The sequence below is a fragment of the Talpa occidentalis genome, unplaced genomic scaffold, assembly GCF_014898055.3.
Source record: "Talpa occidentalis isolate TD23 unplaced genomic scaffold, MPIMG_talOcc4v2.1 talOcc4.9, whole genome shotgun sequence".
NCBI classification, from domain to species: Eukaryota; Metazoa; Chordata; class Mammalia; order Eulipotyphla; family Talpidae; genus Talpa; species Talpa occidentalis.
The window spans coordinates 21,658,005-21,682,963 of record NW_023605305.1 but is presented as its reverse complement, the minus strand read 5'-3'; the positions used below and the strand labels follow the sequence as shown (position 1 = coordinate 21,682,963).

The 24,959-nt window shown below is 55.1% G+C and overlaps 1 protein-coding gene across 5 annotated transcripts; it reads right to left on the bottom strand.

Annotated features, from left to right (window-relative positions):
* Positions 1-1,165: 1,165 nt before the first annotated feature.
* Positions 1,166-24,575, bottom strand: MAP7D1 (MAP7 domain containing 1). Of its 5 annotated transcripts, XM_037498376.2 has the most exons (18): positions 22,821-23,114; positions 10,368-10,715; positions 10,104-10,172; positions 9,377-9,540; positions 8,027-8,141; positions 6,483-6,593; positions 5,233-5,355; positions 4,976-5,139; positions 4,729-4,871; positions 3,898-4,226; positions 3,420-3,597; positions 3,201-3,339; positions 2,979-3,083; positions 2,692-2,745; positions 2,464-2,506; positions 2,272-2,362; positions 1,963-2,156; positions 1,166-1,753 (listed from the first exon to the last, which is right to left on the bottom strand). In XM_037498376.2, exons 1-18 carry the CDS (start codon positions 22,864-22,866, stop codon positions 1,743-1,745), a joined length of 2,427 nt encoding a protein of 808 aa, XP_037354273.1. In that variant the 5' UTR covers positions 22,867-23,114; the 3' UTR covers positions 1,166-1,742. The 5 variants fall into 5 exon arrangements, with proteins under 5 accessions (XP_037354273.1, XP_054546940.1, XP_037354270.1 ...); XM_054690965.1 differs by lacking the exon at positions 22,821-23,114 and adding an exon at positions 24,489-24,575 and having other exon boundaries at positions 2,464-2,509; positions 4,976-5,355; XM_037498373.2 differs by having other exon boundaries at positions 2,464-2,509; positions 4,976-5,355.
* Positions 24,576-24,959: the final 384 nt, after the last annotated feature.

Here is a 24,959-nt window from a genome sequence, read left to right as displayed (position 1 = left end):
TGTCGTTGGCTTTGTCCTCAAGGTAGTTAGCAGGCTGGATGCAGCAGTTCCAGGCATCAGTTAGAGAGCTCACATCACACCAGCAGCATTTTCTCCTTGTTATAGCTTAATTAACTATTGCTATGTAACAAATCATCACAAAACTTATTAGCTTGAAACAACATTTATTATCTCACAGTTTCAGAGGGTTACAAACCCAGGAGTGGCTTAGCTGGTGGGTTCTCATGAGGTTATAGTCAAGCTTTTGGCCAGGGCTAAAGTCATCTGAAGGTTGAACAGGGGCTAGAGGACCCACTTCCAAGCTTATTCATGTGGTTGTTGGCAGAAGGCTTCGGTCCCTTGACACATGGGCCTCTCTATCAAGCCCCGACGTGGCAGTTGCTTTCCTCCAGAGGGAGTGATCCAAGAGGGAGTGCAACCAAGTCAGGCGCTATGATGTCTTTTCTTGGACAGACTTGACACCATCACTTCTGTTGTATTCCTGGCCACTCAGCCCAGCCCTGGTACAGCCTGGGGACCCAGGAGGAACACTAGGAAGCAGGGGTTACTGGGAAGTCATCTTAGAGGTTGGTTCCTCTTTTTTTTTTTTTTTAGTGAGGAAATTCTCTTTGAAGCACCAGATGTTTTTCTGAACATCTGTTGGCTGGAATTGTATCACACTTCCATACCTTAACCAGTCGGTCACAAGGGGCTTGGAATAATCATTTTTATTTTGATCATTTTTAGCTCATTACCATCAGGATTCACCCCTGGGATTAGGAGTCACCTCTGCTGAAGCACAGGAAGTGATCTAGAAGGAAGATAGCCTCCTGAACAAAATCAGGATTCTGTCTGGAATGAGGAAGGGGTGATGGGAATGGCTGCTGAATAGTACACTGGCTCCCAGTGTCTACAATGCTTATGCAAACTCCATGTGACCTGAGGCTGCCTCTTCTCCTACGGCTGCATCCCCAGCATGGAGCCCATGGCCTGGTGCACACAGAGCATATTTGTTCGACGAATAAATGAAGCAACTCATGACAAAATGGAAGACCTCGGGTAGGGGGCTTAAGACTGCTTCTAGGTAGGGGTAGATATCCCCAGGGCCTGGCTGCTTATGGTCTTCTTAGAACTCAGGAGGCCACCTGTTGCCACCCCCATCGCCAGCCCCAAGGATAGACAGGACTGGCAGAATTATTCTCACTTTATTTCTGGAGACTTTTGATCAGATACAGTAACACTGATTCCAGGCGAGGGCAGGAGGCACGGATACCCCTAAAGCAACCAGTATCCTGTAGCCCAAGGTACCCCCCCCACCCCCCAGACCCGGGCTCCCCCTCAGTAACAGTTAAATAGAGAGAGGAAGATCTCCCCAGGGAGTCTTGGGAGGGTCTGCCTCCTGCACCCACCCCCTCCACGCAGAGGAGTCTGAGCACAAGCTATTTACAGTATTCACATCCACTGTACCCACCAAACCAAGGCAATACTACAGGCGGCCCTTCCCCAAGTGGGAGGCCAGAGAGGCTGTGAGTGTATGTGTGTGTGGGGTCTGCGCGTGTGAGCACACGAATGCACTGAGGGGCAGGATCTGGCTCCAGCCAAAGAGACATCAGTCTATAAGGTGCAGATTAAAAACAACAGAGAGGACCCACCCCAGGGGCCCAGGCCACTTTCCGGCTTTGTTCTGTCTCTTTCTCTTCCAGATATCCTGGCAGATGATGCAGAGGAGCCCTCATAGCTGCGCCTGGATCCAAGGCAGCCCCTTAAAGGACTTCTGGGAAAAAGCAGGAGGGGAAACATCAGAGCAAACCATGCTGCACACACACACACACACACACACACACACACACACACACACACACGGGGGTCTTCAGGGTGGAGTGTGAGAAGGCCTCTGCAGAGCTAAGAAGAGAGCGCAGGCCTGGGCTTCTGAAGAAGGCTGCTGGGAGGGAAGGCTGTGGGCTCAGGAGTCAGGATCCCTACCTGTGACCTGAGGGGGCTGCACCACAGCTTTCTTGAGGAAGGCTTCTGCCTCTGGGAAGGGTAGAAGTGTCTCTGGTGTTCGGCCCAGACTTTTGTCCCCAGAGGGTCCTTTGGGAGAGAAGCCATTCTCCTGGTGGGCTGGGAGAGGTTGCAGGCCATTCACCAGGGACCCTGGCGCCTCCTTGCTTGGCAGGCTGTGGATACAGGACCAAGGCTCAGGCACCTCCTATGGCAGGATAGCCCAGGTGTGCCACTGCTCCAGTTTGAAATGCTTCCCTGCTTCGTGCCCCTGGGCTTGGGAGCTGATACCTCCACTGAGGCTCCTGGGGGGGCAGCTCCTCTTTCTGCACAGCCTCCTTCTGCAGCCCTGAAGGCCGAGCCTCCTCTGCTTTTTCAGGGTCTGTCACAGGAAAGGAATGGCCAACAGTCATAGACTGGCAAAAAGGGAGGTTTGAGGTTGGGTGGCATAGGGGGTAGAGGTGAGAGGAACAGGGCCTTTACCTGGACTAGAGTTGTTGGCTTTTGCCTCCTTTCTGTCCTGCTTCTGCTTTGAAGAGGAAGAGCAGTCAGACTCAAGTGGTATCTGGCCCCACCTCGCTGAGGTACAGAGATCCCTTTCCCCTCTCAGACTCAGAACAGCCTCCCCATCCATCTCCTTTGTCCACTCTGGATACTTTCCCCCTGCCTCCCTCACCCGACTCCCAACACTGCCCTTAGGGGAATCCTGACCTTGGCTTCGGCACCTTCAGACTTCCGAGTCCTCTTCATTATCTCCTCAAGCCGCTGTTTGGAGGCCCCCACAATAGTTAAGACCCAAATGCAGCCGAATCCTAAAGCTCCCACCAGCCAGCCTTGTCCCAAGGTCTCAGGACCCTTCCAACTCATATCAGTCCCTTCCAGGTCAGGAATCAGAACTCCCCCCAAATCCTTCTTGTCCTACCTTCTAGGAGCTCAAGGCTGGGCCCATCCCCCACCCCATTAGCCCAATAACTGACCCCGCCCACCACCCTGCTCACCTTTCTGCGCTCCTGCCGCTCCTGCTCCTCCCGCTGGAAGTGCTTTTCCCGCTCCACCCGCTGCCGCTCCGCTTCTTCCCTGGAACGGGCTTCGGACTCCTCTTTCTGCCAGAGACCCGGGTGAGCTGTAGGCAGCTGGACGCCAGCCTTCCGTCCCGAGCCAGCTCCCGGCCCACCACCAGGAGGCGCCCGCGCCCAGCCCGGCACCGCCCGTCCATGCACCTGCTTCTGCAGGCGCTCCTGCTCCTCCTGCTCCGCCTGCGCCTTCTCTTGAGCCTCCTGCTCCTCCCGCCTCCGGGCCTCAGCCTCCCGCTCAGCACGGGCCTCAGCCTCCCGCACCAGCTGCTCCTCTCGCATTTGCCTAGGGACAGAGGAGGCTCTCGACCCTCTTTTCTTCTCCAGCTCCCAAAAAGCCCCCTCAGTTCCCCGGGGTGCACTCACTTATCTCTTTCAGCCTGCAGTCTCCTCTCCTGTTCCTGGCGCTCCCGCTGCTCCCGAGCCTGGCGTCGCTTCTCAGCCAGGAGCCGAGTGGCCTCTTCTCGGTCTGTGGTGCCTGCCATGGGTTTGCTAGGGGTCGCAGGGGGGGCCGGGGCTGGGGATGAGGTCATGACAGCAGTATCTGGAGTGGGATCCATGACCAGGAGTTAGTATACACCTGCTCAAGCACTCAACATGCCCTGCTTCCTGGACTCCAGGACCACCCACCCACCCTCCCTGCCATCACCTTGAGTGGTGCGCAACTCTCAGGCCTGTGTTCTCAGCCTGGACCTGCTGAAGGCAGGAGGCTCCTCTTCTTGTCTCCCAACACCCAGGCCCCAGGTGTCTCTGGTGGCCCACACCTCTGAACCACCTCCCACACACAGGCAAAGCTGGCTCCTCTCACCCTGCCCACCTTTCAACTGCTTCTTTTCATGCCCACCTGCAGGGATCTCAGTTGTGGGCTGCTCCTTCTGGGGCAGGGCTGGGGTGGGTGAGGGCACAGGCGAGGGTGCTGGTGAGGCAGAGGCTGCTGGCTCCTTCCCGTTGCTGGCCTTGCCCTTGCTCTGGTTTTTGTCCTCTGGCCCTGCTGCACTGGGGCTCTCCTTTGCCTCATCCTTCCTCCTAACCCGCCCCTTGGGTGATGCAGTGGTGCCTCGGGGGGATGGTGGCTTCGGAGGCAGAGCGTGGCCTGGCCCTGGGCTGGGGCAGGGAGAGGCAGGCCTGTGCCAGGATGTGGAAGGAGAGGATGGCCTGGCCTTGGATTTGGGACTGAAAGAAAGGGGAGAGGTTAGGCCTTGTGAGCACTGAGTATCCACGCACACCTACACACAGTGAGCAAGTCCTTCCTCAGGCATGTGCACCCCCCCAGGTCAGGACACATCTCCCATCTTACATGCTTTCACAGACACACACTGTCCCAGTTTGTAATTATATATTCACTTGTGATTCTCTGATTAATATGTTCCCCTAATAGCCAGTAAGTTTATTAAGAGCAAGAACTAGGCCAGGTTGGGCTTATTGAAGTGCTCTCAGCACCCAGAACACTGCCTGGCAGATCCATTCATTCATTCATTCAGCAGGTATTTGTCAAGTGCTTACCAGATGCCAGGCACTGTTCTAGATATTAGGGTGCTTAAGCTGATCAAAACACACAAAAAAATCTGCCATGGAGGGGCTTTTATTCTAAGGCCGGGAGCCCCAGGTGTATCTGGGCGCTAAGAAAGGAATGAAGCCTGAGGACACGCAGGCCCCGCCCACAGCCCCCGCTCACCTGAGCTCGGAGGCGGGGCCGGAGAGGCGCGGGCGGGGCGAGGCCGGCAGCGACTGGCGCTTCTTGAGGCTGCGCTCCCGAGCCAGGGCACTCTTCTCCTTCTCGTTTTCCCGTTCCTTGTCCTTCTTCTCCTTTTTTTGCCCCTGGCACGGATGCGGATAAAGAGCAGAAAGGGAGGAGGGAGAGAGGTCAGCGGCGCCCGTGCTCCCCTGGCCCAGAGGCGCTCCTCACCGGTGGGGCCCCTTACCGGCGAGGCTTCCGGCCGGCGGCGCACCAGCACCGGGCTGCCCCCCGCGCTGGGCTTGCGGCGCTCCCCGCGCTCCCCGGCGGGAGCGCAGCGGTGTGCGCTTCGCGGGGCGCTGCTGGGCGTCAGGGGGCTGGCGGAGGCTGAGCGTGGGCACACCGGCACGGCTGCGGAGGGATGAGTGCGGTCGGGGCGCGGCCTGGCGAGGCTGGCCCCTGCCCGGCCCCTCGTGGGGGCTCTCCCAGGGCCGCCGCCCCTACCCTGGTCCCGGCCATTGCGGGGCAGTGTAACCGCACTGCGACTCCGTGCCAGGAAGGACAGGGTGGGCGTCATCAGCCGGTCCACAATGCTGCTCTCCCACGCGCTCAGCTGCAGGCTGCGATCTAGGGGAGAATGCCCGGAGAAACCAGTCACCATCATCGCAGGAGGCCGCAGCAGGCAGGCAGAGGCACAAGGGGACACACAGGTGCCATCCTGTGCCAAGTCCAGGTCTCTCCCTGGAGGCCTCTCCCCCTCTCAAGCAGGGCCACACTGTCTGTCCTGGGGTCTGACCTCCAGGGCAGACCCAGCAAGATATTTCCCGGGTCAACCTCCTACATGGCTTGAGAGGTCTCTGCCCCTTCTTCCCCCGTGAAAGGGCTCTGAACTGAGTGTAGAAAGGAGCCATCCAGCTGCCCACTCCCATGCCCGCTGTAGGGCTGCTGCTCCTAGAGGCATGCCCTCCACGGATCTGGGTCTGTGAGGGTCCTTGTGCTGCTCTGACTCTGGAGAGGCCCAACTTTTAGGCATCTGGTGCCAGGGACAGGTTGCTAGGGGGCCTGGCTGCCCTGAGCCACCCTGCTCTGTCCCCTCAGCTGCTGGGTTATTTTTAAGCCTCAGTCAGGTGGGGTTGGTATAGCAGCTGATTTGGTTGCTAGGCAACAGAGCAACCAAATAAAAGCTGGAGAAACTTATAAATAACTCCTACCACTGAGCTCACTTATGAACACCAGGGCATGGTGGGAATGCAGGGACTGTGCCATCCTGGTTGGCCACAACACTGGAGCCAGCCAAGGCCATGGCTGGGGCTCTGAAGGGGCAGAGAAGGCAGGGTTGCAAGGGCCCTCCAGGGTGGAGTCAGAATAAGGCGCCCCTCCACATGCATAGCACCCAGGCCACTTGCCTAAGGTTGGCCTAGGCCAGCTGGCTGTGGTTGGAGATGAGGCTGACTGCCCATTCCCTTCCCCACCCCCAGCTCCCACCTGCTCTTGGGGCCCCTGCCAGGCTCTCTGCCTGCTTGTACACTGCCCTTTGTCTCTGTTCTCCCCTGGAGGGTACACCTCTGTCCTTAGGATCCAGATCCAAATGCCGGCTCCCCCAAGGGGCACAGAGCCCCAGGTGGGGTAGAGTGAGATGGAGACCTGGAGTAGGGTAGGCTCCAGGGACCTTGGGTTCTTGCAGAGCTCTGGAGGAAGCTTAGTGGGGGGGCTACAAGGGGCTCTAGAGGGAGGAGGACTGGGCCTTCTCTTACTTCTACTGGGGGAGTTCCAGAGCGTGGCAGAGGACTTTGAGAGCCGCTTGTTGATTATAGAGTCCACGTGTTTGGGCAGGTTTACTGCCGACACGGAGCACCTGCTCCCACCTGGAGGGGAAAAGACACGGCATTAGGGCCGGGCCGGACAGGAGCCAGGGGGGGCACTGAGGCCTTCCATGCAGGATGCTCCGCGGGCAGGGTGGGAGAGGGAGGAGTGGGCAGGCTAGGAAAGGGAGGGGGAGGCAGACTTGGCTCTGGGAGGCAGGGGCGGTAGGTGATCAGAGACAACCTGGATTGGGGATTGGGGGAGCCGACGGAGAATGAACAGAGGAAGGAGATGGAATAAAACTAGAGAAACTACAGCCTTCCTGGCCAGGAAGCCATTCCCTAGAGCTGGGTGCTACAACCCCTTCTCCCCCGACCCAACCCCACAGTGTTGGCACTTGCTGACACTGCCCAGCCAAGGTGCAAATGGTTACAACACCCCCGAACTGGGACAAATGCAGAAACATTCCTAAAAGGAACCCACAGTCAAAAGTCTCTCGCACAAATCCACATATTCATATGGACCACAAAGACGACCACATGCAGGCACGGGCATATAGAGTGACAGGCCTCCAGCATGCACACGTGTGTGGGGACATGCACAGATACAGAAACACAAATGCTAACGGACAGTGTGTCAGACCCAGATGCACACAGGCACAAACACATGGAGGCAACTTAGTCATATCTGTAACAGGTCGAGTTTGTTGGATGCTTACCATGTACCAGGCACTGTGCTGGGCACCACACACATGTTACCTCACTTGATCCTCCCAAACATCTACCTACAACCTCGGAGGCAAGTAGTATTGTTATCCCCATTTTACAGATGAAGAAAGCGAGACATCGAGCAGTTAGAGGCCACACCGCAAGTGCCAGAGCTGGGAGCCTAACCCAATTCTGCCTGACTTGGGAGTCCTCACTGAGGTACACAAGGCCACAAGCACACCAAAGGGAAACACATTTTAAGAACACAACACACAGATCCGTGAGCACATACAACAAAAGATACACAGGTAGAGCTCCCGAACCTTGCCATACCTAAAGATACCCAAAACACAGGGGCACATACATGCCAACAAAGAATCAGACCAACATCCATGATGACCCTATATGAAGAAAATTCAGAGAGAAAAATCCACCTTCTAAGACAGGTACACAATGGGGAAATGGTTTTCTGTGAATATCTAGATCTGTAGAGTATTAAAGTCCTTTCTTATGTACCATCAACTAATAATTATTGACAGGACCAAAGAAGGCTAAAGGTTTGAAAAGCAAACCTAATGAAGAGAATCCATTTCTGACTTGGTAGAGGAACTCCTTAGGAAGGGAAAATTTGGTTTACAGATCATTCCAGAAGACACAAGTCATATGAAGCCAGGCAAACCTGCTACCGGGAGCTACTAGCTGCTTGCACAGAAGCTGCTCCCTCTCCCACTCCTCCAGCTTCAGCCCCAGCCTCACCCACCCACCACCAGGCCCTCCAGCCCACTCACTGGTCTTATGTCCTGGGGAGCTGTGGTGCAGGGCCCCTGCCCACGACCAGCGCTGCTGCCGGATTTCTGCCCATGTCTTCTTCACTGACCGCTGGATGGCTGCTTCATAGCGCTCCTGGTGGGGAAGGGGAGAGGAGAGAGTTCAGGGCTAAGAATGGGTCATCATACCTGGAAGGAAGGTCCTTCTGTCCTGTGACAATGAGCACATACAACAAAAGATACACAGGTAGATCTCCTGAACCTTGCCATACATAAAGATGTCCAAACACAGGGGAACATACATGCCAACAAGAATCAGACTGGGGCCTCCCTGGTGGGGCAGGGGTGAAAGTCTCAGCACTATCAAGCTATCACCAGCCACAGTGGCATGAGTTCAATCCCATGACTTCAATTCTCCATGAGGTTGCTGACCCACATGGTGCAGCCGACCTCTCCAGACTCGCCCGCTGCTCCCCTCAGCAGTGTATTTCAGTAGATCCGCCTGTTCTGCTCCCCACTCTGTCTCTGGTGAATCCTCTTACCCCCTGCACCTCTGGCCTACACCCCAGCTCTTGCATGCATTAATAAAAATAAATCTTTAAAAAAAAAAAAAAAAGAATCAGACCAACATCCATGATGACCCCACATGAAGAAAACACAGAGAGAAAAATCCACCTTCTAAGACAGGTACTAGCACTGCTGCCGGATTTCTGCCCATGTCTTCTTCACTGACCTCCTCTAGCCGCTGCCTTTTTGACCTCCCTCACCCCTAGAAGTTTTCCCTGACTCACTGTAGGTAATCAAAGTTACAGAAACCTGGCTCTGATTAAAGACCATTTACAACCAGTCCTTTCCAACTGGTTCTTGGGGAGCTTTTCACTGTTCTTGAGTCATTTCCTGGGTGTATGAGCTGTTTTTCTGAGGATGCTTGGGACTCTCCCTGCCTGGGGCACCATGGTGGGGCCACATCCCCTGGCACTGAGGGTCCTGAACTTGGGGTCACATTTTCCTTCCAGACTGAGGCACAGGGTAGGGGTCACTTCCTCCCTGGTATTAAGCCACGGTCAGGCCGTGGAGCTTGGCACCCTCATGTACTTATCTCTGCATACACAGACACACGGGCACACACACGTTGCTGGCAGTGCTCAGTTACAGGTGCTCACCGGACATGGGCAGAACCAAACGTGTCTGCAGCTATCCAGGTACACAGACACTGCTCACACAGGACACAAGCATAGATGTGAACATGGTGGACAGGGATAAGGCAGAGACACGAAACCAGATGTGAACACCCCAAGCCAGCACACACATGCGTGGGAATGCATGCACACAGCTCCATTCGTACCGGGTCAGAAAACTGCACAGACCCACCTTATTTTTCTCTAGCTTCTGTCGCTGTCGCTCCTCTAGGGCCGCTCGGCGCTGCTCGGCTTTAAGTCTCTGCTCCTCTAGCCGCCGACGGCGCTCCTGTAGCTGCTTCTCCCGCAGAGCCTTGGCCTTCTCTTCCTTCTCCAGCCACACTGCCTTTTTGGCCGCTGTGGGGGAGAGGGGAGAAGGAACACCAGGGGGTGTTAAGGCTTCTTCAGGGAGGACAGGCCAGCATGTCTCCTCCAAGTGGCCTCCCTGTTACCTCAGCCCTGGGGGCTCTTTCCCTGCCTGCTTTACAGACTCCCCCCCAAAATTGAAAGGTTTCCTGAAGACAGATGCAGGCCTTAGAATGTGGGCTTCCCTGATGGGAGGCCTGTTTCTCCCCCACTGGCCTCATGGGCTCTTGGCGCTGAAGAAGAAATGAGTTCTTTAGTGCCAGGCTCCTGCCAGTCTTGAGAAGCCTGCTGGATGGACTTCCATGTGTGGTGAATAAAAGCATGTGGTTTGGGTGAGATAAGGCTACCCCATTAGTTGTCTTAGGCAAATGATTCCATCTTTCTGAGCCTCTGTATTCTCATCTTCAGAATGAGCTGGGAGGACCAACTGGGATAATGCATGTACTGCTCCTAGCACAGTGCACACAATTAAGTGTCCAGAGTGTCAGTGTTATTAACAGGAGGTTGATGGTGATGACAGTGAAGAAGATTGATGGTGTTGCCCATTCACTCACCCAGGTATTTGGCCCGCTCTTCTCGACGCTCCTTTGCAAGCTTGTGTCTTTCTCCTGCCTTCTTTACATCTTAGTGGAGGGAACAAGACAGATTTAGGATCAAGAGGATACTCCCAAAAGGGAGTCAACCTCAGGACCCTTCCCAAGACTTCACCCCCTCCCTTTCCCCTTCTTCCCCAGGGCAGATTTCCTTCTGTGGTATCATTCAGGGCTGGGGCAAGGAGGCAAGAGGTTTGGGTCCAAGACTAGGGCCATCATGCATACCTTGCTTGGTGGGAGGGCTGTCAGAGGCTGGCACTGCCGTTGGGGATGGCTGGCTGCTTCTTCGGGGAGGCCTAGCATCCCGTTGGCCTGTGGCTGGTGGTGTGGGTCCCCTGATCTTCACTTCTGAGAAAGGGGACTCTTCCTGGCTGGGGGGTCTAGATCCAACCAACCCTAGGGGACTCTCTGGTTCCGGTGGGAGCTGCTTGGGGCTAGTGGCATTCTTCATGGCAGGAGGGGTGTCTGGGGGTGTGTCAGGTACCAGGGCTGACACTGGTGCTGGTGGTGGCGGCGGGGAGGGGTCACCTTCTGGAGAAGGCCTTGGCTCTGAGGGGGTCCTGGCTGCCATAGCTGGAAGACCAATACAGGAGAAGAAAGTCAAATAAAACATCTGTGCTGTCAGTCAGCTTGTAGCTCTCTCCCTGTCCAACCAACTGATTGATCCATGCATGTTTATGGAGCTACTTCTGTGTGCCAGGTCTTGTTTCAGATGATTCCAGATACAATGGTGAGAAGACAGCCATGCCCCTGCCTCTGTGGAGCCCACCCTCTAGCACGGCTGAGACAACAGTGAGACAATTACAATGCAGAATAGGTACTGTGTCTGGGGAAACACAGGAGGAATGGTTAACCTACATTGGGAGGAAAGGCCTCCTGGAGGAGTAACAACCAGTCTGAGATCTAAAGGATGAGCTGGTGCTGGCAAACCAAGGAGACTTCTGTCAAAGAGAACAGTATTTGCAAAGGGGCAGAAGAGAGCAGGGTATACCGGAAAAATCGAGAAAAGGCTTGTAGTACCGATGAATGAACCAAATGATTTCCACATCTGCCTCCCTCACCTTTCTGCTTTACTTTGGAGTCACAGTGCCCAGTCCAAGGCCTGGTGCTCATAGGGTGCCAAAGCTAGCACATGGACTGGCCAAGAGGAAGCACATAAGCGTGGGCACAAGTGGAATGCCCATGTTTAAAAAATCCCCAGTGGGGTGGACAGCCAGCTCTGCCCACTTTGTAATTTCTTTTTAGATTTATTTTATGTATTTATGCATACAAGAGCTGGGGTGTAGGTCAGAGGTGCAGGGGTGGGGGAAGGGGGTTGAGAGGATTCACCAGAGACAGAGTGGGGAGCAGAACAGGTAGACTGACTGAAATACACTGCTGAGGGGAGCAGCAGGTGAGACAGGAGAGGTCTGTTGTGCCATGTGGGTAGCTCCCTGGCCGGGAATCGAACTCATACTGTAGGGGCTGGCGATGGCTTCATAGTGCTAAGACTTTTAACCCCTTGCACCACCAGGGAGGCCTCACTTTGTAATCTTTTTTTCTTTCCCAACCACCCTCAGTTTCTTCTGTTTAGACATTAGTATTTCAGGATCCCTGTAAAAAACACCAAAGTGCCAAGGAAGAAGTGACATGATTTGGTGTGTACATGTACAGGCACATATTTGTGCACGTGTGCACTCTGGGGCAGTCAAGAGACATGGTTTGGAGTCAGTCAGAAGAGGGCCCAATTCAGACTTCACCAATCCAAGACAGGAGGAGGGGGCCTTCTTCCCTGGCAGGTAACTTTGGGTTAAGTCATTCAACCTCTCTAAGCCTCAGTTTTCATGTCTGTAAAGTGGGGAAGTCTGTAAAGTGACATCCCAGGCTAGCAGGGATGTCAGCACACAATTCATATGCCAGAAACGCTCCCCTCCTTTCCCCCTTAAGGCACTGCCAAAGAGCAGCCTCAGCAGGCAGAGCCCTGGTGCTGTCTGCTGCTGCCCTGAGGGCTCCGAGCACACCAGTGGGGGACACAGGCACTGACCAGGCCTTGGGCATCTGAGGAGGCACTTTTGGTCTTCCTGGGTGTCTCATTAGGTCCTCTGCTCTGGGAATGCTGGTCCTCTCGGGAGGCAACAAACTCCCCGTCTGTGTGGTGATAATGTGGGTGCAAGAGAGGGCCGCTCCCATGGAGTTGCCTTTGGGACGCCCAAGAAGGACCTTTTTCAGGGAGACAGGTGCCCAGTGGTTTCAGGATGGGCTTTGAAGGAGACTATCTGAATATGACTCCGGCTTCCCCACCAATTGTGCGACTGTGGGGTGGTTACAAGACCTTCTTTGTGCCACAGCTTCTCTGAGAAAATGCAGAAGCGCCTGCCTACCTCACAGGATTGTGAATGTTAGTTATAACACTCACCATTAACACTTAACTATCTTGTCTTTTTATCTTTTTCTCAAGTGTTTCCTATGTTCAAAGCATTTTACAGATTAGTGTTAATTCTCTCTGATAATACTTATGAAGGAGGTACTATAAATACCTCTTTAATACAGATGAAGAAAGTAAAGCAAAATGAGGTTAAGTAAAGTAATTCGAGGTCACTCAGCTGGTAAGTAAAGCAGCCTGGACTTGAACCCAGCATCTGTTCACCAGAGCCCATGTTCTTACTCATTACACCCTCTTGCCTCTGTTTAAGGCTGTATGAGGTAATATATATTATGCAACGAAACTATCTGACACTCACACTATTTCCCCCTCATTCCTTCCCTCTCAGCTTCCCAGGTTCCAGGCAAGAGCCCCAGCTGAGGCTCTGTCTCCCCAGGGGTCCCTCCAACTCTGCTGACCCCAGCCATCTACCCAGCTCTCCCACACCAGCTCCAAATGGCTGCCTGGTCACTGCGAGTCTATTTCCCAGCTACCTGCAAACTCCCCGCCAGTGGGTGATAAAGCTCTGGCAACCATTCAGGGAGTGCTCACTACATACCAGGAGCTGAGCAAGGCCCTCTGGATCTCCTTCAGAGGCCATACTGCATCCTCACATGAACTCTGTGGCAAAGTCTTATTCCCATTATACAGAAGAGACGATCAAGGCTTGACCTGGGTCATAGAACTAGTATGGAGCAGAGGCAAGATTTGAACCCCCAACTGTCTTGGGCCAAAAAGCCCAGGTATGTAAGTACTAAGCTTGAAGGCTGAGGGTGAGGCCTGTTTATTGCCCTTCTCCTAGCACCTGTGTGTGCTGCGGGTGTTGCAAGGAAGACTAGTGGGTGGATATCTGTCTACACTTAGGCAAATCACACCCACCAGGCAAGTTGATGAATCTCCAACTAGGTCCCACCTGCTGTGGAGGGAGCCAGGAGAAGGTGAGGTCTGGAAGGACCTGTATCGGGGTACCAGATGCAGCGGAGTGGAAAGGTCTTCGGTCTTCGAGCTGGACAGGCCTGAGTGGGGACTCTGGGCTCTGTTGTGGAAACCTAGGCATGCCTTGAACCTGTCTGAGCCTGTTTCCTCACTGAGTTGTTGGGACCAACACTAAGTAGGCACCTCGTCTCTGACACCTGCCAGGGAGAGGCTCACTGGCAGCACATACCCAAAAAAATCTGTCCCCTTCTCCCCATCTCTTCCATAAGAGCCCAGTTGAGTCAGGCCTTCGGTCCCACTTCCCTATGACACTGCTCTTCTCAAGGTGACCAATGATTTCCACATTGCAAAATCTAGCAGCCATTTCTCGGCCCTTGTCTTGCTAGCCTGTCAGCCAGGTGTGACACAGCTTGGCCCTCTATGCCCCTCGAGCACTTTCCTCATCTGGCTTTGAAGACAACATCCTCTCCTGCTTGTCCTTCCGCCCTGCTGACTGTGACCTCCCAGTCTTCCTTGCTGATCCTTTCTCATTTCCCAATCTCTCAGCACCGGGGTGCCCCAAGGCTGAGTGGAGGACCTTGTCTCTCTCTGTCTACAGCACTCCCTTGGTGATCTCATCCAGACTCACAGTTTTAAATACCACAGCTCTAGTGATGACAACCACATTTATATCTCCAGTCCAGGCCTCTCCCTGGCGTTCCAGTTTCGCTCATGCAACTCCCTACTTGACGCCTCTGGATTTCTTACAAACACCCCAAATTTAACACATCCAAAACTGAGCTCCTGATCTTCCCCCCACAACCGGGCAGTTTTCCCCACCTGTCTGTGGCAACCCTGTCCTTCCAGTTTCTCAGGTCAAACCCTTAGAGTCTTTTTAGAATCTTTTCTGAACTCACACCCCACATCTAATCTCTCAGTAAATCCTTTTGGCGCTCTGTGCAAAACAGTCTGAATCTAGTCACTGCTCCCTCTCACTGTTCCTATCATCCTGGCCCAGCCACTCTCATCCCTTATAAAAGGCTCCTGCCGCCACTCTTTATTTATTTATTTATTTTTTTCACTCTTTATCCCCTGGTCTTTTCTCCACAAGGCGGCAGAGTGATTTTGGTTTTTAGAGTAAGCCAGATCAATTCACTCCTCTGATAAAATCCTCCAAAGACACCCCATCCCACAGGGAGGAAAGATCAAAGGTATCACAATGGCCTCCAAGGCCTCTTAAGATCCTCCCTCTCCAGCCCATGACCTCCTGGGCTGCATCCCTTCCACCTCCCCTTCACCCCCTGCTGGGGTTTCTCCAGCCACATTCCTTCAATGTGCCAGGCACACTCCTGCCTCAGGGTTTTGTCCTTGCTGTTCCCACTGCCAAGAATTCTCTGCCCCCAGCTTCTGCATGTCTCCCTCCCTCACCTCTTTTGGGTCTTCACTCTGATGTCACTTCTCAAAATGAAGCCTTCCCTATCTAAAACTCCAACCTGCTACTGAAATCCGCCCCCCCCATTTCCAGCACTATGTTTCTCCACCAGCCACTTCTCCACTTATGCCATTTTAACAGTCTCCCACAGCCAGAAGACAGTCTCCATGAAAGCACACATTTCTGCCTACTTTATGAGCCATTCTACCTCTAAGGCCCGCAGAGCCCGGCACACAGGTGCCCCATAACTACCTGTTGAATGGATAAATCGATGAACTCCACCCTGGCAGATATCATCAGCGAAGTCTACCACTGCTCTCCCCACACCCATTCCCACTCTGCACTCCACAGGGCAGCCAGAGTTGTTGTTTCTAAATGCAAAACTGATCATGGTAATTTTTCCCAATTGAAATCTCTCGGTAGCTTCCCATTGCTCTGAAGAAGAAAGACAAGATTCTTGAACCCAAGCTCTAAGCCTGGCATAGTGTGCTGGCCCTGTGTCCCTCTTTCGTTGCCCTCTTCCCCCTCACCTACTGAATTTCCCCTCCATGCTCCCCACTTACTCTCTGCACTCTAGCCACACGGACCTCCTTTCAATTCACCCATGCTCTTTCCTGCCACAGGACTTTTACACATGCACTTTCCCTTCTTTTCTTGGTTAACTTCCATTTACCCTTAGCTCAATCATCATTTCATCAAGGAAGCCTTTCCCAGCCTCTCTGATTAGGCTAAAACCCTTCAGTATATATAGTCATTGCTTCGTGTGCTTCTTGTTTGGATCACTGTGACAATTTTAAACTTCCTTGTGTGCTTCTTTTGTTATTGTCAGCCTCCCCATAGGCTGAGGGGAAGCCCGACCAAGGCTGGGGCATGTCTGCTTTGCTCACCACTGCATCACCAGCAGTTACCAGGGTGCTAAGTACATGGAGACAGTCACTTAATGCTGTTAAAAGAGAATAAAGTGCTGTACTAGGAAGCCACCCTAGCCTGAAGCAGGTGCATAGAGAAGACTTTTACTCTAATAAAGAGCAGATCCATGTGGCAATTTATTGCAAAGAGGTAAATAATTGAGGGGAAGCAAAACAACTCCATCCCAATTGAGCCTGGGCAGCTTCCTGGACTAAGGCATTCAGGTAGAAGTTAATAAAAGTAATAATGAGTGTTTACTTCAGCAGCTCAACAGGAAGAACTTATCGAGGGGCAAACAGCACATCTGGAACGCTTCTTTTGACCTGGTGGACTATTGACCCTGAATACAAATATTTTCCTCAGAATTATGCCAAACCTGGTGAAATGTGATTGGGACAGTGTTATCTGGAAAAATTTGTATTAAGTCAAATTAATTCTTTGGTCAATTACCTTTACAGTATGGCTCAACCAATTTCTGATTGTCCCCATTGTCAATCACCAAGCCTGATCCTCAGTCACTTCATTTTATTTTTGGCCTGTGTCAAATTGTGAGCCTTTAGCCACTGTTAGTTTTATTTTGGTATGCGGCCACTCAGAGTTTTATTTTGCTATGTTGATATCTACCAGAAGTATTTGCTAAGAACTCGATAAGAGACTGAAAGTTTGTATTTCTTTCTTGGCACAAAGCACATTAGCGGGGCAAAGATGCAGAAAAGTGTGTAGGGTCAGTAAACCTTGTCTTCCCAAGAACCCCAAGAGGGACTGCACCTGGGGTCTGCAGAAGCTCAGGGCCGAGTCTCTCACAGGGCCGGTCACATGTCCCAGGGTGCTTGCTCCCCCACCTTCACCCTCAGGGAGCTGGCAGGAGCTGGCAGCCCTTTCCTCTTGGTCCTCCCTGCTCCCACCCCAACAACTGCTACAGGCCAAATATTCCTCTCACCACACTGATAACTCAGTCTGGCTTTTCTGTCTGCTTACCTCCCCTGCCCCTGGCAGTGTGAGAGTTTATGGAGAGAAGTGACTGGGTCTTAATTCTTCCTGCAGCCCCAGAGTCTTAGGTAGGATATGCTGGTTCAGAATGGGATTCTGGGTCTGTTTAATGAACTCCTAGATGGATGGGTGGCTGGGTGGGTGGGCAGATGGATGGATGGGTGGCTGGGTGCTATGGAAAGTTACCTAGATGGCATATAGTTAAACCCCAAGCTGCTCCAAAGACTAGCCAGCCTCTCTAACGCTAAATGTTCACCGTATCAGAGTCCTGCGTGTGCCCTGCCGATCCAAACCCAGGAAGAGAAACAAACTCATTTATCGAGGCCCAGCTATTTACCAGCACTCTCCCTATCTCATTTAATTCTTATGACAGCCCTACTGGGAAAGTACTGTGGATGGTCTCCATTTCATAGGTAAGCAAGCTTACTCAGACAGGTTATGTGATTGCTCACATCAGGGTCAGAGGTAGGATTTGAACCCAATCAGCCTGATGACAAAATCCTCATGTCACATTTCTGGTAGGCATCACATCACCCCTCCCCAAGGCTGCTCCTGAAGGAAGGACGTGACACCATGACTCTCCTAGGGGTGCCGGGTGCAGGTGGGGCATGCAGGCACTGAGCTCAGAGCGCAGGAATGCAGGGAAGCCCAGGCGCCTGCCCAGACTGGCCGCCAGGAGGCAGGAAGTGAGGAACTGGGCAGGGAGTGTGTGGGGGAGAGTGGTCCCCCCAGGGGCAAAGCAGGGAGGGTTACAGAGGTAGCACCCCTGGGTGGGGAGCGGGTGCGGCAGAGGGGAGAAACAGGGATGGAGATCAGCACCTCCAGCAGAGACCTCCTGGCTCTTGTAGCAGCTCCTTAGTGGACAGCACCAGGCGGGACAAAGGAGGATGGGGAGACAGGCTGAGGGCAAAGAGGCACAGAGACAGAGGACACGTCGCAGAGAAGCGTGAGACCCGGGACGATGCACACCTGCACGATGCTGGGGCTAGACCTATCTTTTTTGTCTCTCTCTCATACACACAGAAGCAGAATTGCTGGAATTCAGAACTCTACAAGCACAGACACATACACACAACCAGGCACCCCCTCAGAGATACAGGTGAAGCTTCAGAGTCGCACAGCACACAGAGATACCAGCTCCCCAGTAAATCTACGCAGCTTCACCCGGGTCACTTCTGCCCTGCCCCTCTGGGCACTCTACCTGGGCCCAGGGAGAGCTAGTGGGGCATCAGACATAGCTAATACTCGAAACACAGTCCATTCCACCTTCACCACAGTCCTATGAAGTACATAGTATTTCCATGTTTTACACAGAGATTCAGAGCTGCTAAGATTCCACTTGCTAAGTCACCCAGTTGGTAAGAAGGAAAGCTGGGGTTTGGGCCCCAATTAATGGGACAGTCTGTACCTTCACTCTGCTACCCAAAGGGTTAGGGTAGCCTTCTGGGTTTCCCTTCCTTCTGGAGAGATGCAGGTTGGGAAGACTGGGGGTGGGCTGGAAAAACAAAGCCTGGAGAATGCCTGATTGTGGGGCTAGGACACAGGGGGCGTTTAAGGGGTGGAGATACTCCCCACCAGGATGGGGCTGGGGGCAATTGATCGCAGCACTGTGAGGCTGTCCGCAGCCTCTGCAGAGCAGGGTTTGATCCCAACCGCGGAGCAACCCACATGGTGCAGCAGACCTCTCCTGTCTCGCCCGCTGCTCCCTTCAGCAGTGTATTTCGGTCATTCTGCCTGTTCTGTTCCCCGCTCTGTCTTTGGTAAGTCCTCTTACCCTCACATACATGTGGCCTGTACCCTGGTTCTTGTATAAATAAAATAAGTCAAAAAAAAAAAAAAAAAAAAAAAGGATGGGGCTGAACCAACTTTGAGAGTTAGTGAACTAGGACCGGGGGCAGCCTGCTCCAGAGGTCCTCAGAACTTGGGTCACAGGCCCTTGGCAGGGTACAGGCCCAGGCCATGGGGCCTCTGTGGCTGATAAAACTGGGAACTCAACTGAGACTGCAGATCTGAAGGTACTCTCTGGCCTGGTTGGTGGCCATTGTTCCCGGCCTCCAATCAGGAGCACCTACTTCCTGTTATTTTAGGCGGCAGGAAATGACCCCATCTTGCAACTAGGGCCCCACCAGGGCCCTCCCCCAGGTCTCACAGGGCTGCCCACACTCAGTGAGACCTAGATGCTGAGGGCAGAGGCCCACTCAATGGCCCTCTGGCCCAACTGCCACCACTAGCTGGGTCTTACTCAGACCCCAAGCTGGGAGGATGCACGTAAGACCCAGCTCTGCTGGCTCTATATCTGTGTGTTAGAGAAAAGATCACAGGGCCCCCAGGACCAAATGCCCACAGAAGACCAGCCACGCAGGGAAATGGGCCAGATTCTGTCATCAGTTGGTTCTGCTATAATTCAGCCTAGAAGTTTGGTGCACAGGTTTCAGAGTCAGATGCGCCTGTATTCAAATCCTACCTCTGCCAGTTCCTAGCTGTGTGTGATCTTAGGCAAATGACTTCTCCGTTTGTAGAAGGGGTATATATTAGTCCGTACTCCTGACATTGTTTGGAGGATTCAATGAGACCATGAACGTGAAGCCCTAAGTACTGTGCCTGGCCCAGAGAGGGCCCTTACTAAAGGGGAGAGGGAGGTAACTGGGTTCATCAAGGGAGTCTAATCCTGGCCCTTATCTCCTCTCACAACTGGTGAGCAGCTCTGATGGGAGCAGCAAGGCATTAACTCCCCCCACCCCGCTCTCTACTCCCCTAGGCAGAGCTGCAGCTGAAAGCTGTGTCCTGGGGTACCAGGCAGAGCTACCAGGGCCAACAAAGCTGCATTATCTGGGTCTGGCTCATTGGCTCTCTCACTGGGCCCTAAGGTCCAGCAGGAACCCAAGGACATGACTCCCAGATGCTGGCGACCTAACTTCCAGACCTAAGACCTGCCCTGACCACCCTCAAGTGCCACCACCTCAGTCTGCGTCAGGCTTTTGGCTCATTCTCCATCCTACTGCCTGCCCCATCAACAGCTGAGCCCCATCCTGAGAGAAAGGAGTGCACTGGCCTAGTGTCCCTTCCTCCTCATTTGCATACGCATGGCTGCACATTAGGGCTCATTAGAAGACTCACTTACTGGGTCCACAAGTCCAAGGAAGGTCAGAAGCTGCTAGTGGGAGGTGCCACTCAGCCAGGCTACTGTACACAGAGACATGGCCCATTGTGCCACTCTTACCAACTTCCACTCATTCAATGCCTCCTCGGCCTTCCAGAGTCCACGATACCCTGTATCAGCATTATACCTGGGTTTCCCTGTAGCCAACACATCTGTCTCCCCCACTGGGCCAGGAGCTTCCAAGGGTAGAGACTGATTCAAGTCTCTACTATCTGCACAGCCAGCACTGAGCGGGCTCCAGCAGGCGTCAGCATGGATGTGCTGGCTGGCTGGCTGCACCCATGTCCTAGGTCACTCTCCTACTCCTACTGGCCCCGTCCAAGGATAGGGGCTGTTCTGTTTCCTGGATGCACCCTGGTTCATGTCTGTTGAGAACTCCTGCCCTTTGCTCTCTACCCCACATTTACCTCCTGAAGTTCTAATTAATCACACTCCTCCCCAGGCTTCCAAAGGAGTTAAAAATAATAACAACAACAAACAGCTAGCGTTTATTGAGCTCTAACTCCACGTCAGGGTCTAGGCTAAGTGTTTCATGTGTTTATCTAATTTAATGATCCCAGTATCTCAATGAGATAACTTCTAGCATCAATCTCACTTTATAGATGGGAAAGCTTAGGACTTAGGTTAAGCAACTTACCTAAGATCGCACAGTAATAAGTTATGAAGGGGAGACTTAAACTGTGGCTCCAGAGTCGACATTTGTAAGCACACTGACTCCCAGTTTCTGTCCCCACCTCCACCATGTTCCATGAACGCAACCACAATGATGGTAAAAGCACTGGACTGCAGGTGTCTGGGTCCTAGATTCCTCTCAGGTCATGACTTCTAACTCCCATGTTAACCCCATGTGGTCTAAAGCACTACTGCTTGTCCCAGGCTATCAGCTGTGGCTAGAAGAGGTCATTCACTTGTTTCGGTCCATGCATGTCCCTTATTCCATGATGCCTCCTGTTAATGCTCAGTGTGCAAAGGGAACTCATGTCATGTGTACTCATGTCTGGGACCCATGCCTCCAACTTTCACAGGGCACTTGCATGGGTGCCACCTTTACTCCTTGGCTCACAGTGGATCCCTCTCACATTCAACTTCTCTCTGTGGGAACCAGCCATCATCCCTACACAAGCTCTACTGTAAGCCTCTAGGCCCCTGCATATAGAAGAGTCTTCCTGATCCCGGATACTGGATGCTGTGTAAGGGCCGAACCAGGCCCCCTAGTACAGCCAAGCATTCCACCCAGGCCCTCATATTCAGTCTAGGCATCCCGCAAGTGCCCTAATTATAAACTTGCCACCCACTCAGGCCCTCATTTACAGACCAGTCATCACCCCTACTCAGGCACTGAGGTACACAGCAGTGTCAGGGACCCTCAGGTGCCGAAGACCAGACAGCAGATAGAATGGACCCAAGGTACATACATATCCCTGGTGACCCCTTTCAGGTTCAAGCAATCAAGACAGACCTAAATACCATAGTTCCAGCACCGCCAACAGATCTCCTAAATGACACAAGTTTCATGGCCTCGCCCCGGCAGCTTCCAGCTCCCAAACCCACGAAGTCCCCTCAAAGTACCCACAAAGTCCCCTCAAAGTCCCCACGAAGTCCCCTCAAAGCACCCACGCAGGCAGCAGGAGGAACCCACCCACAGTCAAGCGACTCCACCTTGTCCTTGACTCTCTGCGCCCACAGACACTTTTCATCCTGGGCCCACACCCCAAGGAGCAGGGAGGCGACTGGGATTAGGCTAGGCCTCTGTGCAGATGTGGGGATAGGGCCACCTCCCCCACCCCTTAAGTCGGGAGGTACAGAACTGGGATCCCCAGTAATCGTGGTCTTCCCTCCCCTTCCAGGAAGAAAGAAAAAGAGAAATCCCTCCCTCCAATACCAGGGCCCAACCAGAAACTGTCCCACCCCCTCATCAGCTGCTTCTAGATGCGAATGGGATTTGCAGAAGTCCTGAGAACTGGTGGTCGGTGGGGTGAGGGGAGGGGAGTTTTGGTGGTCTGGGGCCTGGAGTGGGGTGGGCGGCAGCCAAAGCTTCAGGCTGCCTTCAGGAGTGATGTGGCAGGTCCCGGGAGTGCCGGCCTCGAGCCTTCACCTCAGTCTCCGCAGAGAGGCCAGGCCCAGCGAGGCTGGGAAGGGGATACGCAGGTTTACTTCTGCCCCCGCCTCCCCAAATCCGGCTGGGTGGGCTCCGGCGCAGGCCGGGCCGCGGGGAGGCGGCCCACTCCCCAGCTCCCGCCCGGGCCCCAAACAATGCCGGCTCCCCCTCCCCCTCGCCTTTATCCCGCGGGCTCCTTGGCAGCCGCCGCCAGGGACCTCCTCCTCTCGCCCCCCCGCCCGCCGGCAGCAACAGGCCCTTTGCGCGGCAGCTGGAGCGACGAGGTGGGGGCGAGGTCTGGGCCAGTCCGGGGCGTGGGGGTGGGGGCGCCAGGGCAGAGATGCCGGGGTGTCAGCTCCGGGCCTGAGACGCTGGACACCCGACACACACACTCAGGCTGGGGTCACACGTGCCCGCCGGGGGACAGACGCCCCAGCTCGGCAGCGGGGTCTCCAGGGCCGGGGGTGGGTCGGAGGGGGGTGGCGGTGGGGAAGGCGACGCGACACCCGGCTCGGGCGGAAGGGTCACCCCAACCCCTCCGGGGACCCCGCCGGGTCCCGCGGCCCCGCGCGTCCCCGCGCCCGGGCGGGGGAAGGGGCAGCTGTCAGAGGTGGTCGGCGGCCCCAGGCGCGGCCGGGCAGGCTTTATTTTTAAACTTGCAGGCGGTCAGCGGGCGCGGGCGGGAGGCGTCCCCACCCAGCGGCCCGGCCTCATCCCGGCCTCCCGGCCGCCCCCGGCCGCCCCCTCCCGCCCCGGCGCGGCTCGGGGCCTACCTGCGGCGGCGCCGGCGCCCGGCTGGGCGCGGGGGCTGCTCTCCATGGCGGCGGGGCGTCCCTGGGGGGCCGGGCTCAGCGGCGGCGGCCGGCGGCCAGGACCCGCGTCCCGCGGCGCATCACGCCCGGCCCGGCGCGGCGGGCCACGACTCGGAGGCGGCGGCGCTCGGGGAAAGGCCGCGGCGGGCCCGGCTGGTGGCGCGCGAGGCTCGACGTCGCCGGCCGCCCAGGGTCTGCGGCCCGGGCCGCGATCCCGTCCCTGCCCGGCGCCGGTCCGGTCCCGGCGGCGGCCCAGCCCTATTGTACCGCGGGGGCTGGGCTGGCCTCTCGCTGGCGCGTACCAAGTGCGGCGCGGGGAGGGCCGCCCCCCGCGCCCGGCCGCGCCGCGCCGCGCCCCGCCCCGCCCCGCCCCGCCCGGGAGCGCGCGCCGCCCGCCTCGGGACGCCTCCTCTGCGGCCTCCGCGGAGGGGGCGCCGCGGCCTCGGAGACCCCGCGAGCCGCCTCCCCCTGCGGCCGCGCGTTGGTACGCGCCGCCCCGCCAGACCTCTATGTAGGGAGCGCTCTGGTGACTCACCCGCCGCTAGCACTGGGGGGAGTCGGGGCGGGGAGCGGAGCTAGGACCCCCCCCAACCCACCCGGGCCTGGGGCTCTGGTTCTGGGGTCTCGGCGGCAGCTCCGAGTCTAAATTCTCCTCAAACCCATTTCCAACACAGTCTGCCTGGGCGCGTCAGGGGACGTGGAGGGTCCCCAGGGGACCCCTCAAGGGACTGTGCTTTCTCCCCCGCGGCGACGGCGGGGTGGGGAGAGCGGGAAGGCTCGCTGCAGCCTCTCCTCGGCAGCCCACGGTTGCCGTCGTGCCTGCTCTGAGTAATTACAGGCCTGCAGCGCCGCTTCACCCAGGTCTCTAATCTGCTGCGCCCCTCCCAGCTCCAGACTGGGTGGTCCTGCTCAGGAACCTCTTCAGCTCCCCTCAGACTAGGCCCAATCTCCCGAGGATTCGGTCTCCCCAGAAGGATCTTGGCCGCGACAGGATGTCGAAGGAGGAACCGAGTCCCTTCTGACTCCCCTCCCCCCAGTAGCCTCGCTTTCCAGCCCTCTGGAGTGACTGTCCCGATCTCCCGGGTAGTGCCAGCTGAGATGGGGCTCCCAGCCAAGTCAGGCCCACGGGACGGGGGAGGGGAGCTTGCTGGGAAGGTGGATCGATGATGGTGCTGCGGGGATTGACCGGAGGGAGGAAGGAGGCGGCGCAGCTGGGCCCTACCCAGCCCTCCCTGCCCTTTGTCCTGACCCCCGCAGGGTCAGCTCTCCAGTTCCCCATTGTCCAGCGATTAGAGCCAGTGAAATGCTGCCCTCGTGCCCCTCTTTCCCGCCAGCGTCCCCTTCCTTTGAGTGGCTTCAGTGAGCAGCCATTAGGAGGGAACAAAGGGGTCTGGGTATCAGGCAACCTGGGAGCTGCCTCTGCTGGGAGGAGTATGGGGGGCTTGCACCCCCTTGGGGGGATTAGTGATCCTCCAGCCCAAAAACACTAGGAAGGGGTGAGAAGTGTCTTAACTGCTCTGAAACCCAGTTTGCTCACTTATAAAATTAGGAAAATAATGGTGCCATAAGGTGTCATGGGGCTGTTAGAAAGTAGAGTAAGGTGATGCAGATGGAATGCTTAGCACAAACCTGGCATACAGGAAGTGTTAACATAGGAGGGTGATGATGGGGCTTCAGTCAGATTAGGATGAGGAGCCGATGCTCCATCTTGTTGTCAGTCATCCCATCTGCAGGGTGAGGGGACCCTCTGGATGATGGGTTTCAGTCCTGTCCTTTATGAGGTCAGAGGCTTGAGGGCCTGCATCTTCCAGAATGGAACAGGTCCACCCTGAGCCAGGCAGTGACTAGACCCAGCAGAATTCATCAGAACACTCTTCTCTTGAGCTCACTGCCCAAAGGGACAAAGACATTCGTGTGGGGATCATGAAATACCCTTGTTAGCTAGAACTCAAGAATAGTGGTAGCTAAAGGTGAAAAGATAGGCCAGGGGTAGCTTATAGAGGAGGACTGAATGCCCATGGAGACGTGATCTACGTGATGCAGATCATGGCCCCATGATCTACTGTGGAAACTTCTTCTGAAGCAGAAAGGTGAGCAGTG

Excerpts from the sequence above, each read along its gene's own strand:
- MAP7D1 (XM_037498373.2), bottom strand. The coding sequence starts at position 22,866 with ATGGAGAGCAGCCCCCGCGCCCAGCCGGGCGCCGGCGCCGCCGCAG. Across the intron at positions 3,598-3,897 it reads CACAACTGAGATCCCTGCAG|ATACTGCTGTCATGACCTCA; the intron begins GTGGGCATGAAA and ends ATCCCACTCCAG. Across the intron at positions 2,510-2,691 it reads CTGAAGGTGCCGAAGCCAAG|CAGAAGCAGGACAGAAAGGA; the intron begins GTCAGGATTCCC and ends TCCTCTTCAAAG.